General features: G+C 43.1%; 1 protein-coding gene across 2 annotated transcripts; it reads left to right on the forward strand.

Annotated features, from left to right (window-relative positions):
* Positions 1-17,619: 17,619 nt before the first annotated feature.
* Positions 17,620-22,285, forward strand: figla (folliculogenesis specific bHLH transcription factor). Of its 2 annotated transcripts, none has more exons than XM_046348697.1 (6): positions 17,620-18,032; positions 18,250-18,360; positions 18,511-18,600; positions 19,037-19,216; positions 21,878-21,940; positions 22,119-22,285. In XM_046348697.1, exons 1-5 carry the CDS (start codon positions 17,790-17,792, stop codon positions 21,893-21,895), a joined length of 642 nt encoding a protein of 213 aa, XP_046204653.1. In that variant the 5' UTR covers positions 17,620-17,789; the 3' UTR covers positions 21,896-21,940; positions 22,119-22,285. The 2 variants fall into 2 exon arrangements, with proteins under 2 accessions (XP_046204653.1, XP_046204652.1); XM_046348696.1 differs by having other exon boundaries at positions 17,634-18,032; positions 18,214-18,360.
* The last annotated feature ends 696 nt before the right edge of the window (positions 22,286-22,981 follow it).

Consider the following 22,981-nt stretch of genomic DNA (forward strand, 5'->3'; position numbering starts at 1 on the left):
TTGATTTTGGGAAGACTATTTGATTCAGAGTTTTCCAAACTCACATCACTCACATAAGAAGGAAGCTTGCGCTACCCCGATGCTGACCTGTGCGCACATCAAATACACCTAGATAACACCGATTAAGCTGTTTAGGCCTACATGTCCTAATAATTCTAAATATTTCTCAGAAAACCAGGGCTTCTGTACAGAACAGGTAGAGCATGGCGAACAGACTGAGACCCAGCAAGACCAGGGTAGAAGGAAAAAAATTCAGATCTTCCCGCAGGACCACCCATACGTAGAATGTATGCACACATGACTGTAAGTCGCTTTGGATAAAAGCGTCTGCTAAATGGCATATATTATTATTATTATTATTATATTATTAATCGGCATATGCTTAATTCGATTTTGACCTTACGTCGAATTAAGATAAACAGAGTAACGTGTTCACATGACTATTGCATAATCTGTCTAATGCCGTAATGACAATTATTAGCGTGCATGCTAACATTGGCTACTTGATGACAAGGCAGTGCAGGGCTTGGGATCCCGGGATCGCAGGCAGTTGGATCAGGAGGGCCAAGAGGTTGTAAATGAGGGTGTCCACATACCGGGACTAGATGTACCCCAACAGTCCGATGACAAAAGGATGGTGGACATGCACATCATTGACGATGGTGAGGGAGACATACAAATCAAATGTATGATTCACTCATGCCTGGTTTTGTTCAATATTATGACATCACACTTTACTCTTCCTTCGGAGGACTTCACCCCCCAGAGCCAATTTTGTTGGAGGAGGATGAGGCAGAGCAGGAGCAGCAGATGTATCTGGAGAAGCAGAGGAAGCTCAAACAGAAGCAGCTGTTCAAAGACTGGGGAAAAAGTGTGAACTGTCATGTTTTGTCTTATATTGTCTTGTCATTTTGCTTTCCCTTCTGTTCGTTTCCCCCTGCTGGTCTTATTAGGTTCGTTCCCTTTTTTCTCTCTCCCTCCCTCTCTCTCCTCTCTCTATCGTTCCGTTCCTGCTCCCAGCTGTTCCTATTCCCCTACTCAATCATCTAGTCTTTTCACACCTGTTCCTTATCTTGCCCTCTGATTAGAGTCCCTATTTCTCCCCTTGTTTTCCGTTTCTGTCCTGTCGGATCCTTGTATGATGTTCGCCGTGCTGTGTCTCTGTCTCGCCCTGTCGTGTCTTGTTTCCCTCAGATGCAGCGTGTGAGCAGGTGTCTGAGTCTGCTACGGTCGGTGCCTTCCCGAGGCAACCTACAGTTAATGGTCGAGTCTCCAGTCTGTCCTCGTCACTACGAGTGGAATTAAGTTTGTTATGTTTTGTTTTCTGCTCTGATTGTCCAGGAGTATTGCTTATATCCTTTACTGGAATAAAGACTCTGTTTTCGCCAAGTCGCTTTTGGGTCCTCATTCACCTGCATAACATGAACATTCTATTCACAATGGTTCCTCTCTTTACTTATAATGCTAGAATATAACTGTGGCCAAAGATTCTATCCAGTGCAGTGATCTCTCCTTTGACAACAGAAAACAGCAATATTTTGTGGATTACTATAAAACATGCGATATTCAATCACCAATAAATCTTAAACGGTTAAGAAGTTGTTCTCACTATCTTGCAGAGCAGGTCCGATGTACGTTGTTCATTGTTCGATTAGATCAATTACATTGATTTTCAGGTCCACTGTAGACCTACAGGAAAAGACACAGACCCTGGCTCCCAAGAACAATAACAAGGTGATGTTGGAGGAGAATACCAAGATGCAGGCAGTAAAAGACAAATTATGGACACAAATGAAGGGAGGAATGGAGGACTGGTTTTCCAAGATGGATTTAATGGGGAACAAAACAGTTGTGCAGGCCAGGGGCAAAATAAAGATCTCCATGAACCAACACGAATTGGATGCTGCTTGATTTAAAGTTCATATAGCTCTCTAAATCCAAGATGGCTAGCAGTCAGGCGTCTTTGTCTTCGCCTTGTCGTGTCCAGTGTATATATATTTTTATATATTTTTTCTTCTCATATCTTTTTAGTATTTTTCTTAACCTCAACTTCAACATACTCACCCAATGTGGTATGGATCTGCTATTTTCCTTACTTTAGAACCAGAAACCCCAACAGAAGCTAGCCAGCTAACTAGCTACTAGCTAGTAACTACTAGCTAGTAGTCAGCTAGCCACTGCTAGCTGTCATCAGCTAACTTTTAGCCTGGACAACTCCTGCCAGTCTGCATAGAGCAATTCAACCCAGAGCATATCGGACTTCTTCTCCATATCTCCGGATTACTACTGCAGGCTCTGAACCTTTTCACTTGGATCATCGCAGCTAGCTAGCTGCTATCCGAGTGGCTACTCCTGGCTAATGTTTCTGTCCCGAAGCAAACACCAATTAGCCTGGAGCTAACTTATGCTGAGGCCCATCTCCCGGCTAAATAAAGAGGTCCATCAGCCACTCATGTTGATTTTGGGCTATTTACAATACCTATTTTGCCAATTGGCCTGGACCCCTTTACACCTAGCCGATTACGGAGCCCCGCCGATTCATCACGACTGGACTACTGACGTAACCCGCTACTTGATGACAAGGCAGTGCAGGGCTTGGGATCCCGGGATCGCAGGCAGAGTCTTATATGCACATCATTGACGATGGTGAGGGTTTTTCAACAGGCTCCTCTGTCGTGACATCCAATGAACGCCCATCTGCTAGCCTGCTAGCTGCGGCCCACTAGCTGTCTAGAGCATATCTGACTGTTAGCTGAAGAGATCCATCAGCCAATTATTTGGGCTACTATACCTATTTTGCCAATTGGCCTGGACCCTTTTACTCCATCGGAGCCCTGCTGATCCATCACAATCACTGGTCTTTTCCACCGTTCCTTATCTTGCCCTCTGATGAGAGGGCTACTCCCAGACGTTTCTTCTGTCGCAACGTCCCTCTAATGCCCTTCTGCTAGCCTGCTAGCCCCGGCCCGCTAGCTGTCTGTATCGCTGTTTCTCCCGCCTGCCTAGCTACTCACTGGACCATATGATCACTTGGCTACACATGCCTCCCACTATTGTCAATATGCCTTGTCCATTGCTGCTTTGGTTAGCGATTACTGTCTTATTTCACTGTAGAGCCTCCAGCCCTGCTCAATATGCCTTAGCTAACTCTTTTGTTCCACCTCCCACACATGCAGTGACCTCACCTACATTTACATTACATTTAAGTCATTTAGCAGACGCTCACTATCCAGAGCGACTTACGTTGTTCATTGTTCATTCACCAATGACATCCAGTGGAACAACCACTGGCTTACAATAGTGCATCTAAATATTTGAAGGGAGGAATGGAGGACTGGTTTTCCAAGATGGATTTAATGGGGAACAAAACAGTTGTATCCTATCTCCATGAACCAACAGGTATGCCTTGATTTAAAGAGTTCATATAGCTCTCTAAATTGGCTAGCAGTCAGGTCTTTGTCTCCGTGAAGTGTATATATTTTTTGACTTCTCATATCTTTTAGTATTTTTCTTAACCTCCAACATACTCACCCAATGTGGTATGGTCTGTTCCACCATTGGGGAGAAACCCCCAGCTAGCCAGCAACTAGCTACAGCTTTTAGCTAGTAGCAGCGGGAACTGTACTGTCCTCAGTGGTTCTGCCAGTCAGGCCAGAGGTGGATGCAATTCAACCCAGTCGGACTTCTTCTCCATATCTCAGGGCCTGCATCAGAAGCCTGGAGGTAGCTGAGGCTGCCTAATGTTTCTCCCGAAGCAAACAGCTCCGTTTTAGCACCATGGTCTTTAGCGGGTCCATCAGCCACTGGGCTACAATACTGCCAAGCCTGGAGATGTCCGAGCGGGGAGCGGCGGACTCCTGGCCGAGAGTTTTCAAGAGGACTACTGACGTAACCCGTGAGGTTTTCAACACTCTGGGAAGGCCCATCTGAACACTAGACGGGCTGTCTAGGCATATTCTGAAGAGATCCATCAGCCAATTTTTGGGCTTTACCTATGGCATTGGCCTGGACCCCCAGCCAAGCCCTGCAGTCTGCAGTAATCTACAACAGACTTCTTCTGAGATGACAAGTCCCCTAATGCCCTTCTAAACCCGCCCCTGTCTGTATCCTGTTTCTGCCTGCCTGCTACTCACTGGCAAAATGGTCATCTGCAGATTGTCAATATGCCTTGTCCATTGCTGCTTTGGTTAGGATTACTGTCTTATTTCAGGAGCCTCCAGCCCTGAAAGGTGCCAAAGAGCTTCCACCTAGGGTTAGCAGTGACCTCACCTGGTTTAAATGTTGTCTCTAGAGACAATACCTCTCTTATCGTCACTCAATGCCTAGGTTTACCTCCACTGTATTCACATCCTACCATACCTTTGTTTGTACATTATGCCTTGAATCTATTCTACCACGCCCAGAAACTTGCTCCTTTTACTCTCTGTTCCGAACTACTAGACCACCAGTTCTTATAGCCTTTAGCCGTGCCCGTATCCTACTCCTCCTCTGTTCCTCTGGTGATGTAGAGGTTAATTCAGGGCCTGCATTAGAAGCCTCCACCCTAAGTTTGTTTTATTCATTGCTTTAGCACACTCTGCCAACCTGGATGTCCTAGCCGTGTCCGAGTCCTGGCTTAGGAAGGCCACCAAAACCCTGAAATTTTCATCATCATCATCATCCTGTACATCAGCTGATATCTCAAAGGAAGGCGGTGGCTAGGAAAAACTCCCTAGAAAGGCCAAAACCTAGGAAGAAACCTAGAGAGGAACCGGGAAAGTCCTCTTTTTCGGGTAGAGATTATCCCTAACTATAACATTTTCAGACAAGATAGAACTGGCAAAGGGGACGGAGTTGCAATCTACTGCAGAGATAGCCTGCAGAGTTCTGTCTTACTATCCAGGTATGTGCCCAAACAATTTGAGTTTCTACTTTTAAAATCTACCTTTCCAGAAACAAGTCTCTCACTGTTGCCGCTTGCTATAGATCACCTTCAGCCTCCAGCTGTGCCCTGGCCACCATATGTGAATTGATTGCCCCCCATCTATCTTCAGAGCTCATGCTGTTAAGTGACCTAAACGGGGACATGCTTAACACCCCTACAGTCTAAGATCGATGCCCTCAATCTCACACAAATTGTCAATGAACCTACCAGGTACAACCCCAAATCTGTAAACACAGGCACCCTCATAGATATCATCCTAACCAACTTGTCAAACGACCACCCCTGATCACGGTCAAACACTCCCTAAAACACTTCAGTGAGCAGAACTTTCTAATCGACTTGGCTCGGGTATTCTGAAAAGATATTGACCTCATTCCGTCAGTAGAGAATGCGTGGTTATTCTTTAAAAGTGCTTTCCTCACCATCTTAAATAAGCATGCTCCATTTAAAATAACTTGAACCAGGAACAGATATAGCCCTTGGTTCACTCCAGACCTGACTGCCCTTGACCAGCACAAAAACATCCTGTGGCGTATTGCATTAGCATCGAATAGCCCCCGCGATATGCAACTTTTCAGGGAAGTTAGGAACCAATATACACAGGCAGTCAGGAAAGCTAAGGCTAGCCTTTTCAAACAGAAATCTGCATCCTGTAGCACAAAACTCTGGGACACTGTAAATTCCATGGAGAATAAGTTCTCCTCCTCCCAGCTGCCCACTGCACTGAGGCTAGGAAATATGTATTTTCTACAGCTGGCCATGCTTTCCACCTGAATACCCCTTCCTCGGTCAACAGCCCTGCACCCCCCAACGCAACTTGCCCAAGCCTCCCGATTTCTCATCCATCCAAATCCAGATAGCTGATGTTCTGAAAGAGCTGCAAAATCTGGACCCCTACAACTCAGCCGGGCTAGACAATCTGGACCCTCTCTTTCTAAAAATGATCTGCTGAAATTGTTGCAACACCTATTTACTAACCTGTTCAACCTCTCTTTCGTATTGTCTGAGATTCCCAAAGATTGGAAAGCTGTCGCAGTCATCCACCTCTTCAAAGGGGGAGACACTCTAGACCCAAACTGCTACAGACCTATATCTATCCTAACCTGCCTTTCCAAGGTATTCAAAAGCCAAGTTAACAAACAGATAACCGACCATTTCGAATCCCACCGTACCTTCTCCGCTATGCAATCTGGTTTCCGAGCTGGTCATGGGTGCACCTCAGCCACGCTCAAGGTCCTAAACGATATCATAATCGCCATCGATAAGAGACAATACTTTGCAGCTGTATTCATCGACCTGGCCAAGGCTTTCGACTCTGTAAATCACCACATTCTTATTGGCAGACTCAACAGCCTTGGTTTCTCAAATCACTGCCTCGCCTGGTTCACCAACTACTTCTCAGACAGAGTTCAGTGTGTCAAATCGGAGGGCATGTTGTCCAGACCTCTGGCAGTTTCTATAGGAGTGACACAGGGTTCAATTCTCGGGCCGACTCTTTTCTCTGTATACATCAATGATGTCGCTCTTGCTGCTGGTGATTCTCTGATCCACCTCTACGCAGACGACACCATTCTGTCTACTTCTAGCCCTTCTTTGGACACTGTGTTAACAACCCTCCAGATGAGCTTCAAAGCCCCATATACTACCCATCACTGCGAACTGTACACTCTTGTTGGCTGGCCCTCGCTTCATACTCGTCGCCAAACTCACTGGCTGGCTCCAGGTCATCTACAAGACCCTGCTAGGTAAAGGCCTTATCTCTGTTCACTGGTCACCATAGCTGCATCCACCCGTAGCACGCCTTCTAGCAGGTATATCTTACTTGTCACCCTCAAAGCCAATTCCTCCTTTGGTCGCCTCTCTTTCCAGTTCTCTGCTGCCAATGACTGGATGAACTACAAAAATCTCTGAAACTGGAACCACTTATCGCCCTCACTAGCTTTAAGCACCAGAGGAGGAGGAGGAGGAGCTCACAGATCGCTGCACCTGTACATAGCCCATCTGTAAATAGCCCAAACATCTACCTCTTCCTCTACTGTATTTATTTATTTATTTATTTTCCTTTGCACCACAGTATTTCTACTTTGCACACTCATCTACTGTCAAATCTACCATTCCAGTGTTTTAATTTCTATATTGTATTTATTTCGCCCAGCATTGCTTATTTATTGCCTTTACCTCCCTTATCTCACCTCATTTGATCATATTGTATATAGACTTATTTTTCTACTGTATTATTGACTGTATGTTTGTTTTATTTATGTATTGTATGTGTCAAACTGCTTTGCTTTATCTTGGCCAGGTCGCAGTTGTAAATGAGAACTTGTTCTCAACTTGCCTACCTAGTTAAATAAAGGCGAAATAAAATAAGAATGATTACAGCGCTTTCTCTTTCAAGACTTACATTGTAGCAGATTTCGGAAGTGGAAACACTTGCTATGCAATTGGTCAGTACTTTGAGGGTGAAAAACACAACTTCTTCACAAAATTTCAGAATCTTCAGTATTTCCTCCCTGTGGGGATGTCACGATCGTTGGAGTAAATGGACCAAGGCACAGCGTGAGTAGAGTTACACATGTTTAATTGAATGAAACTCACAGAAAACAATAATGCATGAAACGTGACGCTTATTCTGCCCTTGAGTTGCGTTCCCATGCAAAACTAGACAGATAGCTAACAACTAAGTCTTCAATAAAACTCCCAAGGCGTGACTTTTCTTGAATGAATATATTGAAACGTTTATGTTGTGAAACTGCAAAATACAGAAAAGAATATACTTTAGTGTTCAATTCACACCGACATACTGTAGCTGTACATTAAACATTTGAAGTTGCATAATACAAAGCACGTGCTAAAGTACCATGCATCTGGCATGATGCCAAACCATATAGCTAATTGTTAACCATATGGTAATTGCTCCTTTCATTACTCTAATAATGTATAACCATCTATGTAGAATAACAAAGCATATTACACTAGAAACAGTAACAAAACTACAGTATTGTATATTTTACAATTCGTTTGCATGACGCATGAGCAAAGTAATACAGCTAACGACATAGACAAAAGGCATTGCAATTTGTGAGTAAATGCAACCAACATTGATATGTAAGAAACTCTATCAATAACAAGATTATCATCATTAGCTAAATGCTTGAATCAAACTTACAAACAAATATTTTTCCAAGGCTGAAGCGTGACAAGAAATAACTACATTGAAAGACCTGCACCGTAGCGTTGTCTGTAGCTGCTTCTATGCGTGCAAAACCAATTCTGAACTTCCCGTTTGCGTTGTCTTTCTAAGTACCAGAAAGCGCCACTAGGGGGCAAATAACACCATTGAACACAATGAAAATCCTATTTAACCATTGTAATAAAATAATCTGTTATCTTCTAACAGGATGGCAGCACACTCCCCGCCTGGTATAATGAAATTGTGCCACTATTAAATAAAACATATCAAGAAACAAATGTCCTTTCTATTTTTATCTTTTGTCTCTAGGATGCCTCAGAAAGAAGAACAACAATCTCTGAGATTGGTCTCAGAAACACCTTAGCAGCTCCTTGCTTGACAATTTTTAGTTCTACTTTCCTAACCTTTTTGTCAGTACTGGGAAAGGTTTTTACCACAAGCCCGACTGGCCAGTCATTTCTGTGTGCCTGACTGTCTTTCAATAAGACAACATCTCTCACTTTTACATTTGGCTTTTCTGCTGTCCATTTTCTGCGTCTCTGCAGCGTTGTCAGGTACTCCTGTCTCCACCTTTTCCAAAAGGTGTCAGCGAGACACTGGACTTGCTTCCACTGTTTCCATTTCTCTTCTTTTTCTGTTGGAAGAGTGACATCCCACTCACTCTGATCAGAAGAGAGTTCTCTGATTAAGGCTTTACCTTGCATTGTTATTGGAGCCACGAACCCAAGGCGGTCATAAAGACTATTCACTGTGGACAGGATGCCTCTCCGAGTAAAAGGCTTCTCATTGTGGGACACCTGGAATGAGAAGCTGTCTGTTTCCAGGTTCCAGGAAAGTCCCAGACTCTGTTGAAAGGGGAGAGGATCCACTCCTAGGTCCAGATCTTTTAAGTCTTTCGCACGGTCCTCCATAGGGAAGGCTTCCATAACTGTTTTGCTATTGGATGCAATCTTGTGTAGTTTCATGTTGGACTCCGCCAACATTGCTTGTGTTTTTCTTAGAATGTTGACAGCTTCTTCTGTAGTAGCTACTGATGTCAGACCATCATCGACGTAGAAGTTCCTCACTACATATTGCTTGGGTTCTGGCCCGTGTTCCTTCTCACCCTGTAGCGCTGCTCGTCTCATGCAGTAGATGGCTACGGCTGGTGAAGGGCTGTTCCCAAATACATGGACTTTCATCCTGTACTCAGTTATGTTTCTATCTGGGTTGTTGTCTTCATACCAGAGAAACCTTAAGTAATCTCTGTGATCCTCACGTACACCAAAACAGTAAAACATTTGTTGCACATCTGCTGTTAGTGCAATGCAATCCTTGCGGAAACGTATTAGGACACCCAAGAGTGTGTTGTTTAAGTCTGGACCACTGAGCAGAACATCGTTAAGTGACACGCCTTGACACTTAGCACTGGAGTCAAATACTACTCGTATTTGTTCAGGCTTTGTGGATGGTAAACACCAAATATGGGCAGATACCAACGTTCTTTGTCTCCCTCTAGTGGCTGTGAAGGTTCGGCTTGGTCGTTATCCAGCATCTTTTGCATGAAGTCAATAAAATGACGCTTCATGCCAGGCTTTTTGTCTAAAGTCCTGCGAAGTGATGTGAGACGGTTCATGGCCTGCTCCCTGTTATTAGGAAGGCGACGTCTATTGGGCCGAAAGGGTAGTGGAGCCACCCAGTTGTTTCCATTATCCTGGAAAACCTGTTTGTCCATAATGTCCGAACACGGAACATGGCTGTCTGTGTTCACAGTTGTGATTGGATCTCTCAAGTGCACTGTAGAGGGAGAGATGTGTTTCTGAGCTACGCTGTTGTAGTTCTCTTTTACCTTTGTCTCCCTCTAGTGGCTGTGAAGGTTCGGCTTGGTCGTTATCCAGCATCTTTTGCATGAAGTCAATAAAATGACGCTTCATGTCAGGCTTTTTGTCTAAAGTCCTGCGAAGTGATGTGAGACGGTTCATGGCCTGCTCCCTGTTATTAGGAAGGCGACGTCTATTGGGCCGAAAGGGTAGTGGAGCCACCCAGTTGTTTCCATTATCCTGGAAAACCTGTTTGTCCATAATGTCCAAGAAGACTTTGTCCTCCACTGATGGTGCTGGTTTATCATCGTCTTGTGTTTTGTCGAACACGGAACATCCCAGGCTGTCTGTGTTCACAGTTGTGATTGGATCTCTCAAGTGCACTGTAGAGGGAGAGATGTGTTTCTGAGCTACGCTGTTGTAGTTCTCTTTTACCTGGATGATGTCAGGACAAGGGCTCAGATAGGATGTGCGACCATTTTGAAGTATTTTTGTCCTGAACACGTTAACATTGGCTGGTCGGTGAGCCGTTCCCAGACAGACCTCACCCACAATGACCCACCCGAGGTCGAGTCGCTGTGCATAAGGAGTGTCGTGGGGCCCATTGATTTGCTCTCGTACCTTGTGCACCCTTAAGATGTCTCGTCCTAAGAGCAGGAGGATGGGAGCATCTGGGTCCACAGCTGGAATTCTGTCCATAACTGGTTGCAGATGGGGATGATGATACACAATGTCGGGGGAGGGAATCTCCATCCTATCGTCTGGCATCATATCACACTCTATCAGAGTAGGGAGAGTGAGCTGCATGTGTCCATCTATAGACTCCACCATGAAGTTGACGGCTCTCCTGCCTGAAGTCTCTGTTACCCCAGAACACGTCTTCATGGTGTATGGAGCAGAGTTGTCATTGATGTTGAAGAGACTGAAAAACTCTGTCTTGGCCAGAGATTTGTTACTTTGTTCATCAAGCATTACATACATTTTGACAGCTTTCTCTCTTTTCCCAGCCGGATAAGCTTTGACTAAGCATATTTTTGAACATGATCTTGGATTGACTGCCTCACCACAGATCTCTGTACACTTTGAGGTGACAGATAGAAGAGCATCGTCACCTTGATCCCCGCCATTATCTGTCTCTGCTGTAGCGGTGTATGTATTTGTAGGGGCTGGGCCTGGATGCAGAGCAGCAAGATGCCTGTCGCTGTCGCACTCAGAGCACTTGATTGAAACCTTACAGTCTTTAGCTCTGTGCTGAGTTGACCCACAACATCGGAAACAAATGCCATTGTCTTTGAGATATGATTTGCGCTCATCTAGAGTTTTGTATCTAAACCTACGACACTTTTTAAGAGGATGAGGCTTGTTATGTATTGGGCAGTGACGGTCAGGGTTTTCAACCTTTGTCTTACTGGGTTTGGTTTGGTGGTCTGAAGCCTCAGATGACACATCTGTCTTGTATACAGTCACAGGTGTCTTGCTGCTGTACCTGGCAGGTTTCTCACTTTTCATGGACACCTGGTTAGTTGAGGTGTAGAGGGTGAAGCTGGGGTCATTTCTAATTTTCGCCTGGTTCCTGATGAATCTCGAGAAGAACGAGAATGGTGGGAATGCTACCCGATAGTCCTCCTTATATTTGGATCCCTGTGCTATCCATTTTTCTTGTAAACTGAATGGAAGTTTCTCTACAATAGGGTTTACCCCCCGAGATGTGTCCAGATAAGCGAGGCCTGGAAGGTACCCTTCTACTTTAGCACACTCCAGTTCGAGAAGAATGTCACCTAGTTCTCTTAGTTTGTGATTGTCTTTGTTAGTCAGTTTTGGAAAATCATCAATTTTCTTCAACAGTGCATTCTCGATCACTTCGGGTGTACCATAGCACTCTTCTAGTCGTTGCCAGACCATGTTAAGCCCTGCTGTTGCGTTGAAAATATGGACAGATCTAATTCTGTTTGCTTGCTCAGACGACTCTGCCCCTAGCCACTTGGTAATTAGATCTAACTCTTCCCTGGCTGATAAATTCAAGTCTCTGGTTGCATTGAGAAAGGATGCTTTCCATGCCCAATAATTTTCAGTGCGATCATCAAACTTCAGGAGTCCTGAACTCACCATCTCACGTCGTAGGAGGTACTTGGTGAGGTCTGGTGCCACTTGTGACTCAGGGAAGTTGTGTGTGTGTGACTGGAAGTGGGCTTGCTTTCCATTTCCACCATGCTGCTGTTCATTTCTTTTGAACGGAGAGTCTCTGCTCATGTTCTGTTGTTTGCTACTTTCTGGATTATGGCATGAAGCTGGGTCGACACTAAGCTCTTGTTTCTCCACTTCAAATGGAAGTTCAGCAAAGTAGGGCCTAGCATGTTGTTGTACGTACTCACATGTACGTTGGACTGGACTTAAGGGCTGTGTCCCGGTGTCTAGTTCTTTGCGAAGCTCTCTGCGTTCTGATTCTACAGCTTCTTCAAAGGCTGCAGCTTCAGCCAACGCAGCAGCAGCTGCTCTCTCAACTTGGAGAACATATAAAGTTGCCTCGAGGTCAGCTTTTTGCTTCTCTGTTTCTGCCTTTTGCTTCAACAAGCTGGCCTTTTGCTTCATCACAGAAGCTTCCTTCTCAGCATAAGAGACTTGTGCGCGTGCTGCCTCCGCCTTGGCGCGTGCTTTGACGGCTGCAGAACTCGCTGTTGAGGATCTGCTTGACTGTTTTGATGACCTTGATCTTGTAGATTGAGACTTGGTCCCAATGTGCTGAAGAGGCTCTTCCATCTCTCTCTGTTGAACACCTGGCTCTGGTTGTTGCATCGTAGACTGCTGGTCTTCCCTAGGATAAGAGGCTTTGTTGGCTGATGAACGTAGAAACATAACCACCGTGTGCAGTTATTCTTGTGCTTGAGCCCACTGTGATGATGTTTTTTTCACTATTCTGCCCTTGAGTTGCGTTCCCATGCAAAACTAGACAGATAGCTAACAACTAAGTCTTCAATAAAACTCCCAAGGCGTGACTTTTCTTGAATGAATATATTGAAACGTTTATGTTGTGAAACTGCAAAATACAGAAAAGAATATACTTTAGTGTTCAATTCACACCGACATACTGTAGCTGTACATTAAACATTTGAAGTTGCATAATACAAAGCACGTGCTAAAGTACCATGCATCTGGCATGATGCCAAACCATATAGCTAATTGTTAACCATATGGTAATTGCTCCTTTCATTACTCTAATAATGTATAACCATCTATGTAGAATAACAAAGCATATTACACTAGAAACAGTAACAAAACTACAGTATTGTATATTTTACAATTCGTTTGCATGACGCATGAGCAAAGTAATACAGCTAACGACATACACAAAAGGCATTGCAATTTGTGAGTAAATGCAACCAACATTGATATGTAAGAAACTCTATCAATAACAAGATTATCATCATTAGCTAAATGCTTGAATCAAACTTACAAACAAATATTTTTCCAAGGCTGAAGCGTGACAAGAAATAACTACATTGAAAGACCTACACCGTAGCGATGTCTGTAGCTGCTTCTATGCGTGCAAAACCAATTCTGAACTTCCCGTTTGCGTTGTCTTTCTAAGTACCAGAAAGCGCCACTGGGGGGAAAATAACACCATTGAACACAATGAAAATCCAATTTAACCATTGTAATAAAATAATCTGTTATCTTCTAACAGGATGGCAGCACAACGCTAATGTAGTGCTCGCAGGCAACTATACATAGACAATATCCCACAACAAACAAGTGGGGAAAGGCTGCCTAAATATGATTCCCAATCAGAGACAACGATAAACAGCTGCCTCTGATTGGGAACCATACCAGGCCAACATAGATATATAATAACCTAGATAACCCACCCTAGTAACACCCCGACCTTTTTTTTTTTTGACCTAACCAACATAGAGAATAAAAAGCTCTCTATGGTCAGAGCGTGACAGTACCCCCACCCACCCCAAAGGTGCGGACTCCGGCAGCAAAACCTGAGGGTCCTGGTGGGCAGCGACTGTCGCTGGAGGCTCTGGACTGCCAACCGTAGCTGGAGGCTCTGGACCGCAGACTGTCGCTGGAGGCTCTGGACCGCAGACCGTCGCTGGAGGCTCTGGACCGCAGACCGTCGCTGGAGGCTCTGTACCGCCAACCGTAGCTGGAGGCTCTGGACCGCCGACCGTCGCTGGAGGCTCTGGACCGCAGACCGTCGCTGGAGGCTCTGGACCGCAGACCGTCGCTGGAGGCTCTGGACCGCCGTGTTACTTCACAAGCACACTAATAATAAAATAAAACTAAGTATGCCGAATAACATAACAACCACACTAACGACCCTATGACGTTGTTTAAAAATATATACAGTATGTATGGTATATGTTGTGTTCATTGTGAGATATAGACTTGATATTAATTGATAGATATTTATGATGTTTAGAATGTTTATGATATAATTTATATCATGTTTAATGTCATATATAATTAGATGTAAAGAATGACAAGTCAGGGTTGAGGGAAAGATGAAAGATGAACAGAGCAAAGTACAGAGAGATCCTTGATGAAAACCTGCTCCAGACTGCTCAGGACCTCAAACTGGGGCAAAGGTTCACCTTCCAACAGGACAACGACCCTAAGCACACAGCCAAGACAATGCAGGAGTGGCTTCAGGAAAAGTCTCTGAATGTCCTTGAGTGGCCAGCCAGAGCCGAGACTTGAACCTGATCGAATATCTCTAGAGAGACCTGAAAATAGCTGTGCAGCAACGCCCCCATCCAATCTGACAGAGCTTGAGAGGATCTGCATAGAAAAATGGAAGAAATTCCCCAAATACAGGCGTGCCAAGCTTGTAGCGTCATACTCAAAAAGAGTCGAGGCTGTAATCGCTGCCAAAGGTGCTTCAACAAAGTACTGAGTAAAGGGTCTGAATACTTATGTAAATGCAATATTTTGTTTGTTTATTTGTAATACATTTTAAACATTAAAAAAACGTTTTTTCTTTGTCGTTATGGGGTATTTTGTGTAGCTTGATGAGGGAAAACAACAATTCTATCAATTTTAGAATAAGGCTGAAATGTTACAAAATGTGAAACAGTTGAGGGGTCAGAATACTTTCCAAATGCACTATATGCTTTTCAAATATATGATCATATTTATTTTTTATCTATGGCACATTCATATATTGGTTTTAAATATATTATCATATTTTTAAAAATATATGTCACGTTTTTCAATATATATAGCCATATATGGCCATATATTACTTTACTGTATGGGGGCTAAGATGCAGTGACCTGAAGATTCAGCTAGAGCACTGAGAAGTCTCACTCCGCCTCAGTCTGGCCCCATGTCAGGGTAGGTTTGCGTCCCAAGGCTTTTGGACTTTTTTTCTGGCTTTTTTGGGGGCAGGCCTCTGAGGTGGAAACATTTTTGAGCCAAACACTAGCGCTAAGCCTGATAGGTAAAATTCATGAGAGGATAAAGTACTGTGAGTGGCTGCATTGTCGGAACTAGAAGCACAAGCATTTCGCTACACTCGCATTAACATCTGCTAACCATGTGTATGTAACAAATAAAAATTGATTTGGTTTGATTTGATGATTTGATTTGCTTGCAGGCTTTATGCACTTCACCTGGGCAGATACCCATCACCATATGCCTCTGCCCATCACCGCACAGATAATGATCTTTAGTTGTCCTTTTATCCATCTAGAATTTCAGCGGAACGGGCTCACTCATATTTCACAATGACCATAATGACATAACGTAATAACGTATTCTGTCATTTTGCATTCTTCTGATACATTTTGAAGCTTTTTAAATTAGTCTTAAGTTTTCGTTCATAGTAATTTATTTAGTCAGTATCCAGCCATGCCAACAGCATCTCTCTTCTTCTATATGGTTATCTCCAAGCCCAACTGTTTGTTTTCTTTTCAATAAGTAGTTTTTTTGTCTTTTTCAGTCTTAGTATTGCTTTTTGTGTGATCTTGTTATTTCAACAGGGGCTTTCAGTATATGACGATAGATATCACCTTCAGAAAATGGTGTGACTCAGACAGTGTCAGCTGCTGCTTATAGAATATGAGAATCAGAACGCTATATTCCATCACATAATACAATAGAACAGAACACATGGTCTCTTTGTCAGTACCTACGCAGTGCTCAGGCAGTGTGCTGGCCGTTCTGCCAATTCTCACATACTCATTGTTTCTCTCTATCCATCTTAAACTTTTCCTCCTACAGTATATGACTCTTTGTTTCCGTCAGACATGGCACCAGGCCATACACAGTATAGTGCACTTTTGACCAGAGCCCTATGGTAGTGCACTAGGGAGTGCCATGTCTGATGTCTGTCTGCCCTTGTCAATATTGTTTTCCAGTTCCATTTCATTATTAAATGAACAGAAGCAAAGCCATTGTAAAAAACGGTACACAGTACCACATTAAATCATTATTAAATGAACAGAAGCAAAACCTGTTTTTGTCAATTTAAAAGCCAGCGTCTAGTGGTTAGTGTTGGACTAGTCATAGCCCTTCCTGTTTCATATTCCCAGGCCGTCATTGAAAATAAGAATGTGTTCTTAACTGACTTCTTGGTTAAATAAAGACAAAGCACTTTTTCAACTCTGAAATAAAAAAAATTGCCTGTTTTATATTTGTCACGGAATGCAAATATGTCACATGGTAAGCAGATGTTAATGCGTAGTGTAGCACAGGAGAGAATAAAATGCAGGATAAACTAGATAATTGTGCTTCTAGTTCCGACAATGCAGTAATAACCAACAAGTAATCTAACTAACAATTCCAAAACTACTGTCTTATACACAGTGCTTCTAGTTCGACAATGCAGTAATAACCAACAAGTAATCTAACTAACAATTCCAAAACTACTGTCTTATACACAGTGTAAGGGGATAAAGAATATGTACATAAAGATATATGAATGAGTGATGGTATAGAGCAGCATAGGCAAGATACAGTAGATGGTATCGAGTACAGTATATACATATGAGATGAGCATGTAAACAAAGTGGCATAGTTAAAGTGGTACATGTATTACATAAGGATGCAGTAGTTGATATAGAGTACAGTATATACGTATGCATGTGAGATGAATAATGTAGGGTATGTAACATTATATAAGGTAGCATTGTTTAAAGTGGCTAGTGATATACTTTACATAATTTCCCATCAATTCCCAGTATTAAAGTGGGTTAAGGTTAGGGTTAGGTAAGGGTTATGATTAAGGATAGAGTATGGGTACGGATTAAGGTTAGGGTTTAGGGTATGGATGTCCCAAGGATACTGAATCGCACGAACCATTTGGACTGTAGCCTATGAAAGAGAGAGGGACACACACAATGTTCAAAAACAGTTTTTTTATGGTTTATTTCAAATGGCATTTTACTTAAGTACTTCATTGCAAAACACACATATATCATTCTTGTTTTAACACACAAATGTTTTTTGTGGACCTTAGTAAAGATGTAGATAAATGAATGCACTCTAATCCAGGTCATATTGAAAAAAAAAAATTATGATGTGATAAACTGTAGCTTGTTTTTTTGTTCTTGGTTTTATTTTATTTATTTATTTATTTGACATTTTATGGCACTCCTGACCTCTAGTGGCTAACATTATAAGTACAGTTTTCGATCACACGGATTCGCTCACTTATGTTCCTGAACTATTTTGATATGCATGGCCTTAATAGCAAACACGTGACACTTTGCATAATTAAGTGGATGTGATTGTGAAAAGTCACAAACTGGTAACTCCAGTTTCACAGGTGTGCGCTGGATTAAATTAATTAACGAAACACATGGTAATTTATCTTCAAAGTGCCTCATTGTAATTGGATTGCGTTATCTACTGTAAGATATCGGATATGACCACACACGTAAAATATATCACTATGAAAAGCTTTGAAGTTAATGCTGCGGTGATGAGTGTCCCTGAGCGTGAGTTGATGGGTAACATTTTGGTGAGTGAAACAGGTGAGCCCTTGCTCCCAAGTCACTCCAACATAGCTAAATTCAAACGAGGGAACGATGGCTTTTATGTTCACACGGAGGACTGGAGTGAAATTGTGAAGAGAAGACAATTGGTAAACGCCAAGGAACGAATGAGAGTAAGTGTAACTGTAGGCCCAGGCGCCATGTCAATAAAAAACTGGCAAAAGGTCTGACTTGAAAATTGACCCAAAATACTGCAGCGCTGTCGCGTGGAAGTAGGCCTACTGTACAAAAAAAGCATCACCTTTGATTTATTCAATTTGTATGTGCTCTGACTTGTGTAATGTGCTTCATTAGATCAAAAACATGAACAGCATGTTCTCCCGTTTGAAGCGTATGGTGCCACTGATGCGTCGTGACCGTAAACCCAGTAAAGTGGATACGCTGAAGGCTGCCACAGAATACATCAAGCTACTGGTGGCTGTACTACAGGACTCTGACAGTGTAAGTATAAAACAGTAGGTTTAATATGATGGTGTTGTTGCTCAGACTAGCGGTGCATGCATCATACCAGCAATAGGCTACAATATTTCAGGCATAATTGCATTGCTCTTGTGATTCAACATATTGACATGTAATTTTTATGCTTGTTAGAATAATGGGAGCAAGACTGATTTCTTGAAGAATGCGATCAACTATGCAACTTCTGATGGGATGTGTGGTGATCTGTGGAGGGTGGATGAGGTAATTACTTTGTGCATTCATAGCTGCTTGTGTTTACATGTGAGACCTATTGTGTCAGTGTACCCTTATGGGGTTTAAAAACAATCCATCAACAACCAATATGCTAACCTCCTACAACCATCCGGAAGTCTCGCAAGCTGACATTCTGTTTTGCTGCGCAGTGGTAATCGGTTTGGTTATACGAGGCTATCAATATGTAGGTCAGTGGTCACAATTCATGGCCTTGTAGACCACCTGAGTGTGCAGGTTTTTGTTCCATTCCAGCACTACCCACCTGTTTCCACTTGTCTTGGTCAGATTAGTTGAATCAGGTATGATAGATCTGTTAGAGTTGGTTTGGCACAAAACCCTGCAGTGACCACTACTTATTAAGGAATTAAATGAAAAATTACAGTAGTTATTGAACTTCTCTGTATCTCACCCTCTTCTCCCACAGCTGCTGGACAGTGTGTCAGGAGTGTCCGGTAGTGAGTTGTCCGACGGGGTGACTATGACCCTTCCCTTGGTGACTACAGGGTTTGGAGCAGGAGATGGAGACATGAGTGGGCTGGTGCTGCACCACTGTGTGATGCCCACCTACCAGTACATCATCCAGGTGGCACCGGACCAGACCATGGTAATAAATGCAACACACCAAGACGTCGTCCCAAATGGCACCCTATTCCCTATTTATACCACTACTTTAATCAGAGTGAGCCCTATGGGCCCTGGTCAAAAGTAGTTTATTGAAAAGGGTGCCATTTTGAATGCAGACCATGTCTTTGACTAACTGTGAAGGGTTGTCCATCACAAGGCCTAAAAGAATATCTGACAATGAATTCAGTGAAAACTACTTTAATTGCATAATAGTAGGCTCTCACAGTAGCCAACAAACACAAAATACAGAAAATGGAACTGGATTCTTATCAAGGCAACTATACTGACCAAAAATATAAACACAACATGCAACAATCAACAAATTTACTGAGTTCCAGTGCATATAAGGAAATCAGTCAATTGAAATGAAATCATTAGGCCATAATCTATGGATTTCAGATGACTATGCAGGGCCGTCACCTGGCCCATCCAATCAGAATGATTTTTTCCCCCTACAAAAGGGCTTTATTATAGACAAATAGTCCTCAGTTTAAACAACTGCCCGGGTAGCTTATCTCATATGATCCTGGTTTTTAACACTCGTTTCCTGTGTGCAATCATCCGCATCGAGCTAAAGGCTAAAGCTGCCACTTTCAAGGAGTAGGACACTAATCCGGACACCTATAAGAAATTCTGCTATGCCCACAGATTAACTATCAAACAAGAAAAGCATCAATACAGGATTAAGATTGAATCCTACTACACCGGCTTTGACGCTTGTCAGATGTGGCAGGGCTTGAAAACTATTACGGACTACAAAGGGAAACCCAGACACAAGCTTCCCAGTGACGTGAGCCTACCAGACGAGCGAAATGCCTTTTTATGCTCGCTTCGAGGCAAGCAACACTGAAGCATGCACGAGAGCACCAGCTGTTCTGAATTACTGTGTGATAATGCTCTCGGTAGCCAATGTGAACAAAACCTTTAAACAAGTCAACGTTCACAAAACCGCTGGGCCAGACGAATTACGTGTACTCAAAGCATGCGCGGACCAACTGTCAAGTGTCTTCTCTGACATTTTCAACTTCTCCCTGACTGAGTCTGTAATACTGACATGTTTCAAGCAGACCACCATAGTCCCTGTGCCTAAGGAAGCGATGGTAACCTGTCTAAATGATTACCGCCCGTGGCACTCACGTCAACAGCATCTTCCTGGATACCCTAGACCCACTCCAATTCGCAAACCGCCTCAACAGATCCACAGATGACGCAATCTCAATCGCACTCCACACTGCCCTTTCTCACCTAGACAAAAGGAACAACTATATGAGAATGCTGTTCATTGACTACAGCTTAGCGTTCAACACCATATTGCCCACAAAACTCATCACTAAGGACTCTGGGACTGATCACCTCCCTCAGCAACTGGAACCTGGACTTCCTGACCCCAGGTGGTAAGAGTAGGCAACAACACGTCTACCACGCTGATCCTTTGCTGACGACACAACGGTGGTAGGCCTGAATCACCGACAACGATGAGACTGCCTATAGGGAGGAGGTCAGAGAACTGGCAGTGTGGTGCCAGGACAACAACCACTCCCTCAATGTGAGCAAGACTAAGGAGCTGATCGTGGACTACAGTACAGGCTCCCATTAACATCGAAGGGGCTGTAGTGGGGTGGGTCGAGAGTTTCAAGTTCCTTGGTGTCCACATCACCAACAAACTATCATGGTCCAAACATACCAAGACAATCATTTAAGAGGGCACGACAACCTTTTCCCCCTCAGGAGACTGAAAAGATTTGGCATGGGTCCCCAGATCCTCAAGGTTCTACAGCTGCACCATCGAGAGCATCCTGACCGGTTGCGTCACTGCCTGGTATGGCAACTGCTCGGCATCTGACCGTAAGACGCTAGAGAGGGTAGTCGAACAGCCCAGTACATCACTGGGGCCAAGCTAACTGCAATCTAGGACCTATATAATAGGCAGTGTCAGTGGAAAGCCCATAATAGGCAGTGTCAGTGGAAAGCCCATAAAATTGTCAGACTCCAGTCACCCAAGTTATAGACTGTTTTCTCTGATACCGCACGGCAAGAGGATCTGGACCACCAAGTCTAGGACCAAAAGACTCCTTAACAACTTCTACCCCCATGCCATAAGACTTTTTGTACACTGCTGCTACTCGCTGTTTGTTTGTTACCTATGCATAGTGTCACTTCGCCCCCACCTACATGTACAGATTACCTCAACTAGTCTGTAGCCCTGCACACTGACTCGGTACCGGTGGCCCCTGTATATAGCCTCGTTATTCTTATTGTGTTACTTTTTCTTTTCATGTGACAAAGTTTGATTTGATTTGGATCAAGAATGATCCACCACCCAAAGGACATCCAGCCAACTTGACACAACTTTGGGAGGCACTGGCGTATTTGGTATTATTTTAGGATCCCCATTAGCTGTTGCAAAAGCAGCAGCTACTCTTCCTGTGGTCCACACAAAACATGAAACATAATACAGAACATTAATAGACAAGAACTGCTCAAGGACAGAACATGGGCCAGCGTCCCTGTGGAACACTTTAGCGCAACTCAATATTAGGAACGTGTTCCTAATGTTTTGTATACTGTGTATAACCTGTGATATTCTCTTGGGTCTTGACTGCTAGCAGACAGCCCTGTATGAACTGTTTCTTCTCTATAGATGTTCCAGCCCAGTTGAGAGGAATGGTAGAGAGACCCAGCCTGGACTCAACATACCTTCCAGGTAGGTTTACAAGAGTTATGTGGTCATCCTAAATGGCACCCTATTCCTTATATAGTGCACTGTGTAGGGATTATGCTTTCATTTGGGATGCAGTCATAATTTGCTGGTTGAACACAAAGGTATTTTCACACTTTGATACAGAATTTTGTTCAAATATAACGTTTTTTTATTTATTTAGGGGCTATGCTTCAGATGGGAGAATGTTCTCGGAAGAAAAACAGACGGAAGGATGTTGTATTTGTTAAATTATATTTTATGAGTTTGGTTGGTACATAATTTTGTGTTAAATTTTATTTATTTTTTACAATATTCAGCAGCCCCTTATAATAAAATGGTAAGCATGGAGTGGTTTGTATGTTTTTATTTAGCAAAGAGATATACAGTAGGGTATTAGTAGGTCACAATGCCTTTAGGAAGTATTGACTTTTTCCACGTTTTGTTGTTACAGCCTGAATTTAAAATGTATTGATTGAATTTAGATTTTTTTGTCACTGTCCTACACACACAATGTCCCATGATGTCAACGTGGAATTATGTTTGTTGAAATTTTTACAAAGTATTGAAAAGTTTAAATGTATTCAACCCCTTTGTTATGGCAAGGCTAAATGAGTTCAGGAGTAAATTAGCTTAACATGTCATATAATACTGTGTACGTTGCATGGACTCTGTCTGCAATAATAGTGTTTAACATGATTTTTGAATGACTACCTCATCTCTGCACCCCACACATACAATTATATTTCAGGTCCCTCAGTCAAGCAGTGAATTTCAAACACAGATTCAACCACACAGAACAGGGAGGTTTTTTCCAAGCCTCGCAGGGAAGGGCACCTATTGGTAGATGGGTAAAAATGTAAAAAGCAGACACTGAATATCCCTTTGAGCATGGTGAAGTTATGAATTGCCCATTTGGATGGTGTATCAATACACCCAGTCACTACAAAGATACAGGCGTCCTTCCTAACGTAGTTGCTGGAGAGGAAGGAAACCGCTCAGGGATTTCTCCAAGGACAATGTTAACTTTAAAAGGCAGTTTAGTGG

Source organism: Oncorhynchus gorbuscha, linkage group LG05 (genome assembly GCF_021184085.1).
Source record: "Oncorhynchus gorbuscha isolate QuinsamMale2020 ecotype Even-year linkage group LG05, OgorEven_v1.0, whole genome shotgun sequence".
Taxonomy (NCBI): domain Eukaryota; kingdom Metazoa; phylum Chordata; class Actinopteri; order Salmoniformes; family Salmonidae; genus Oncorhynchus; species Oncorhynchus gorbuscha.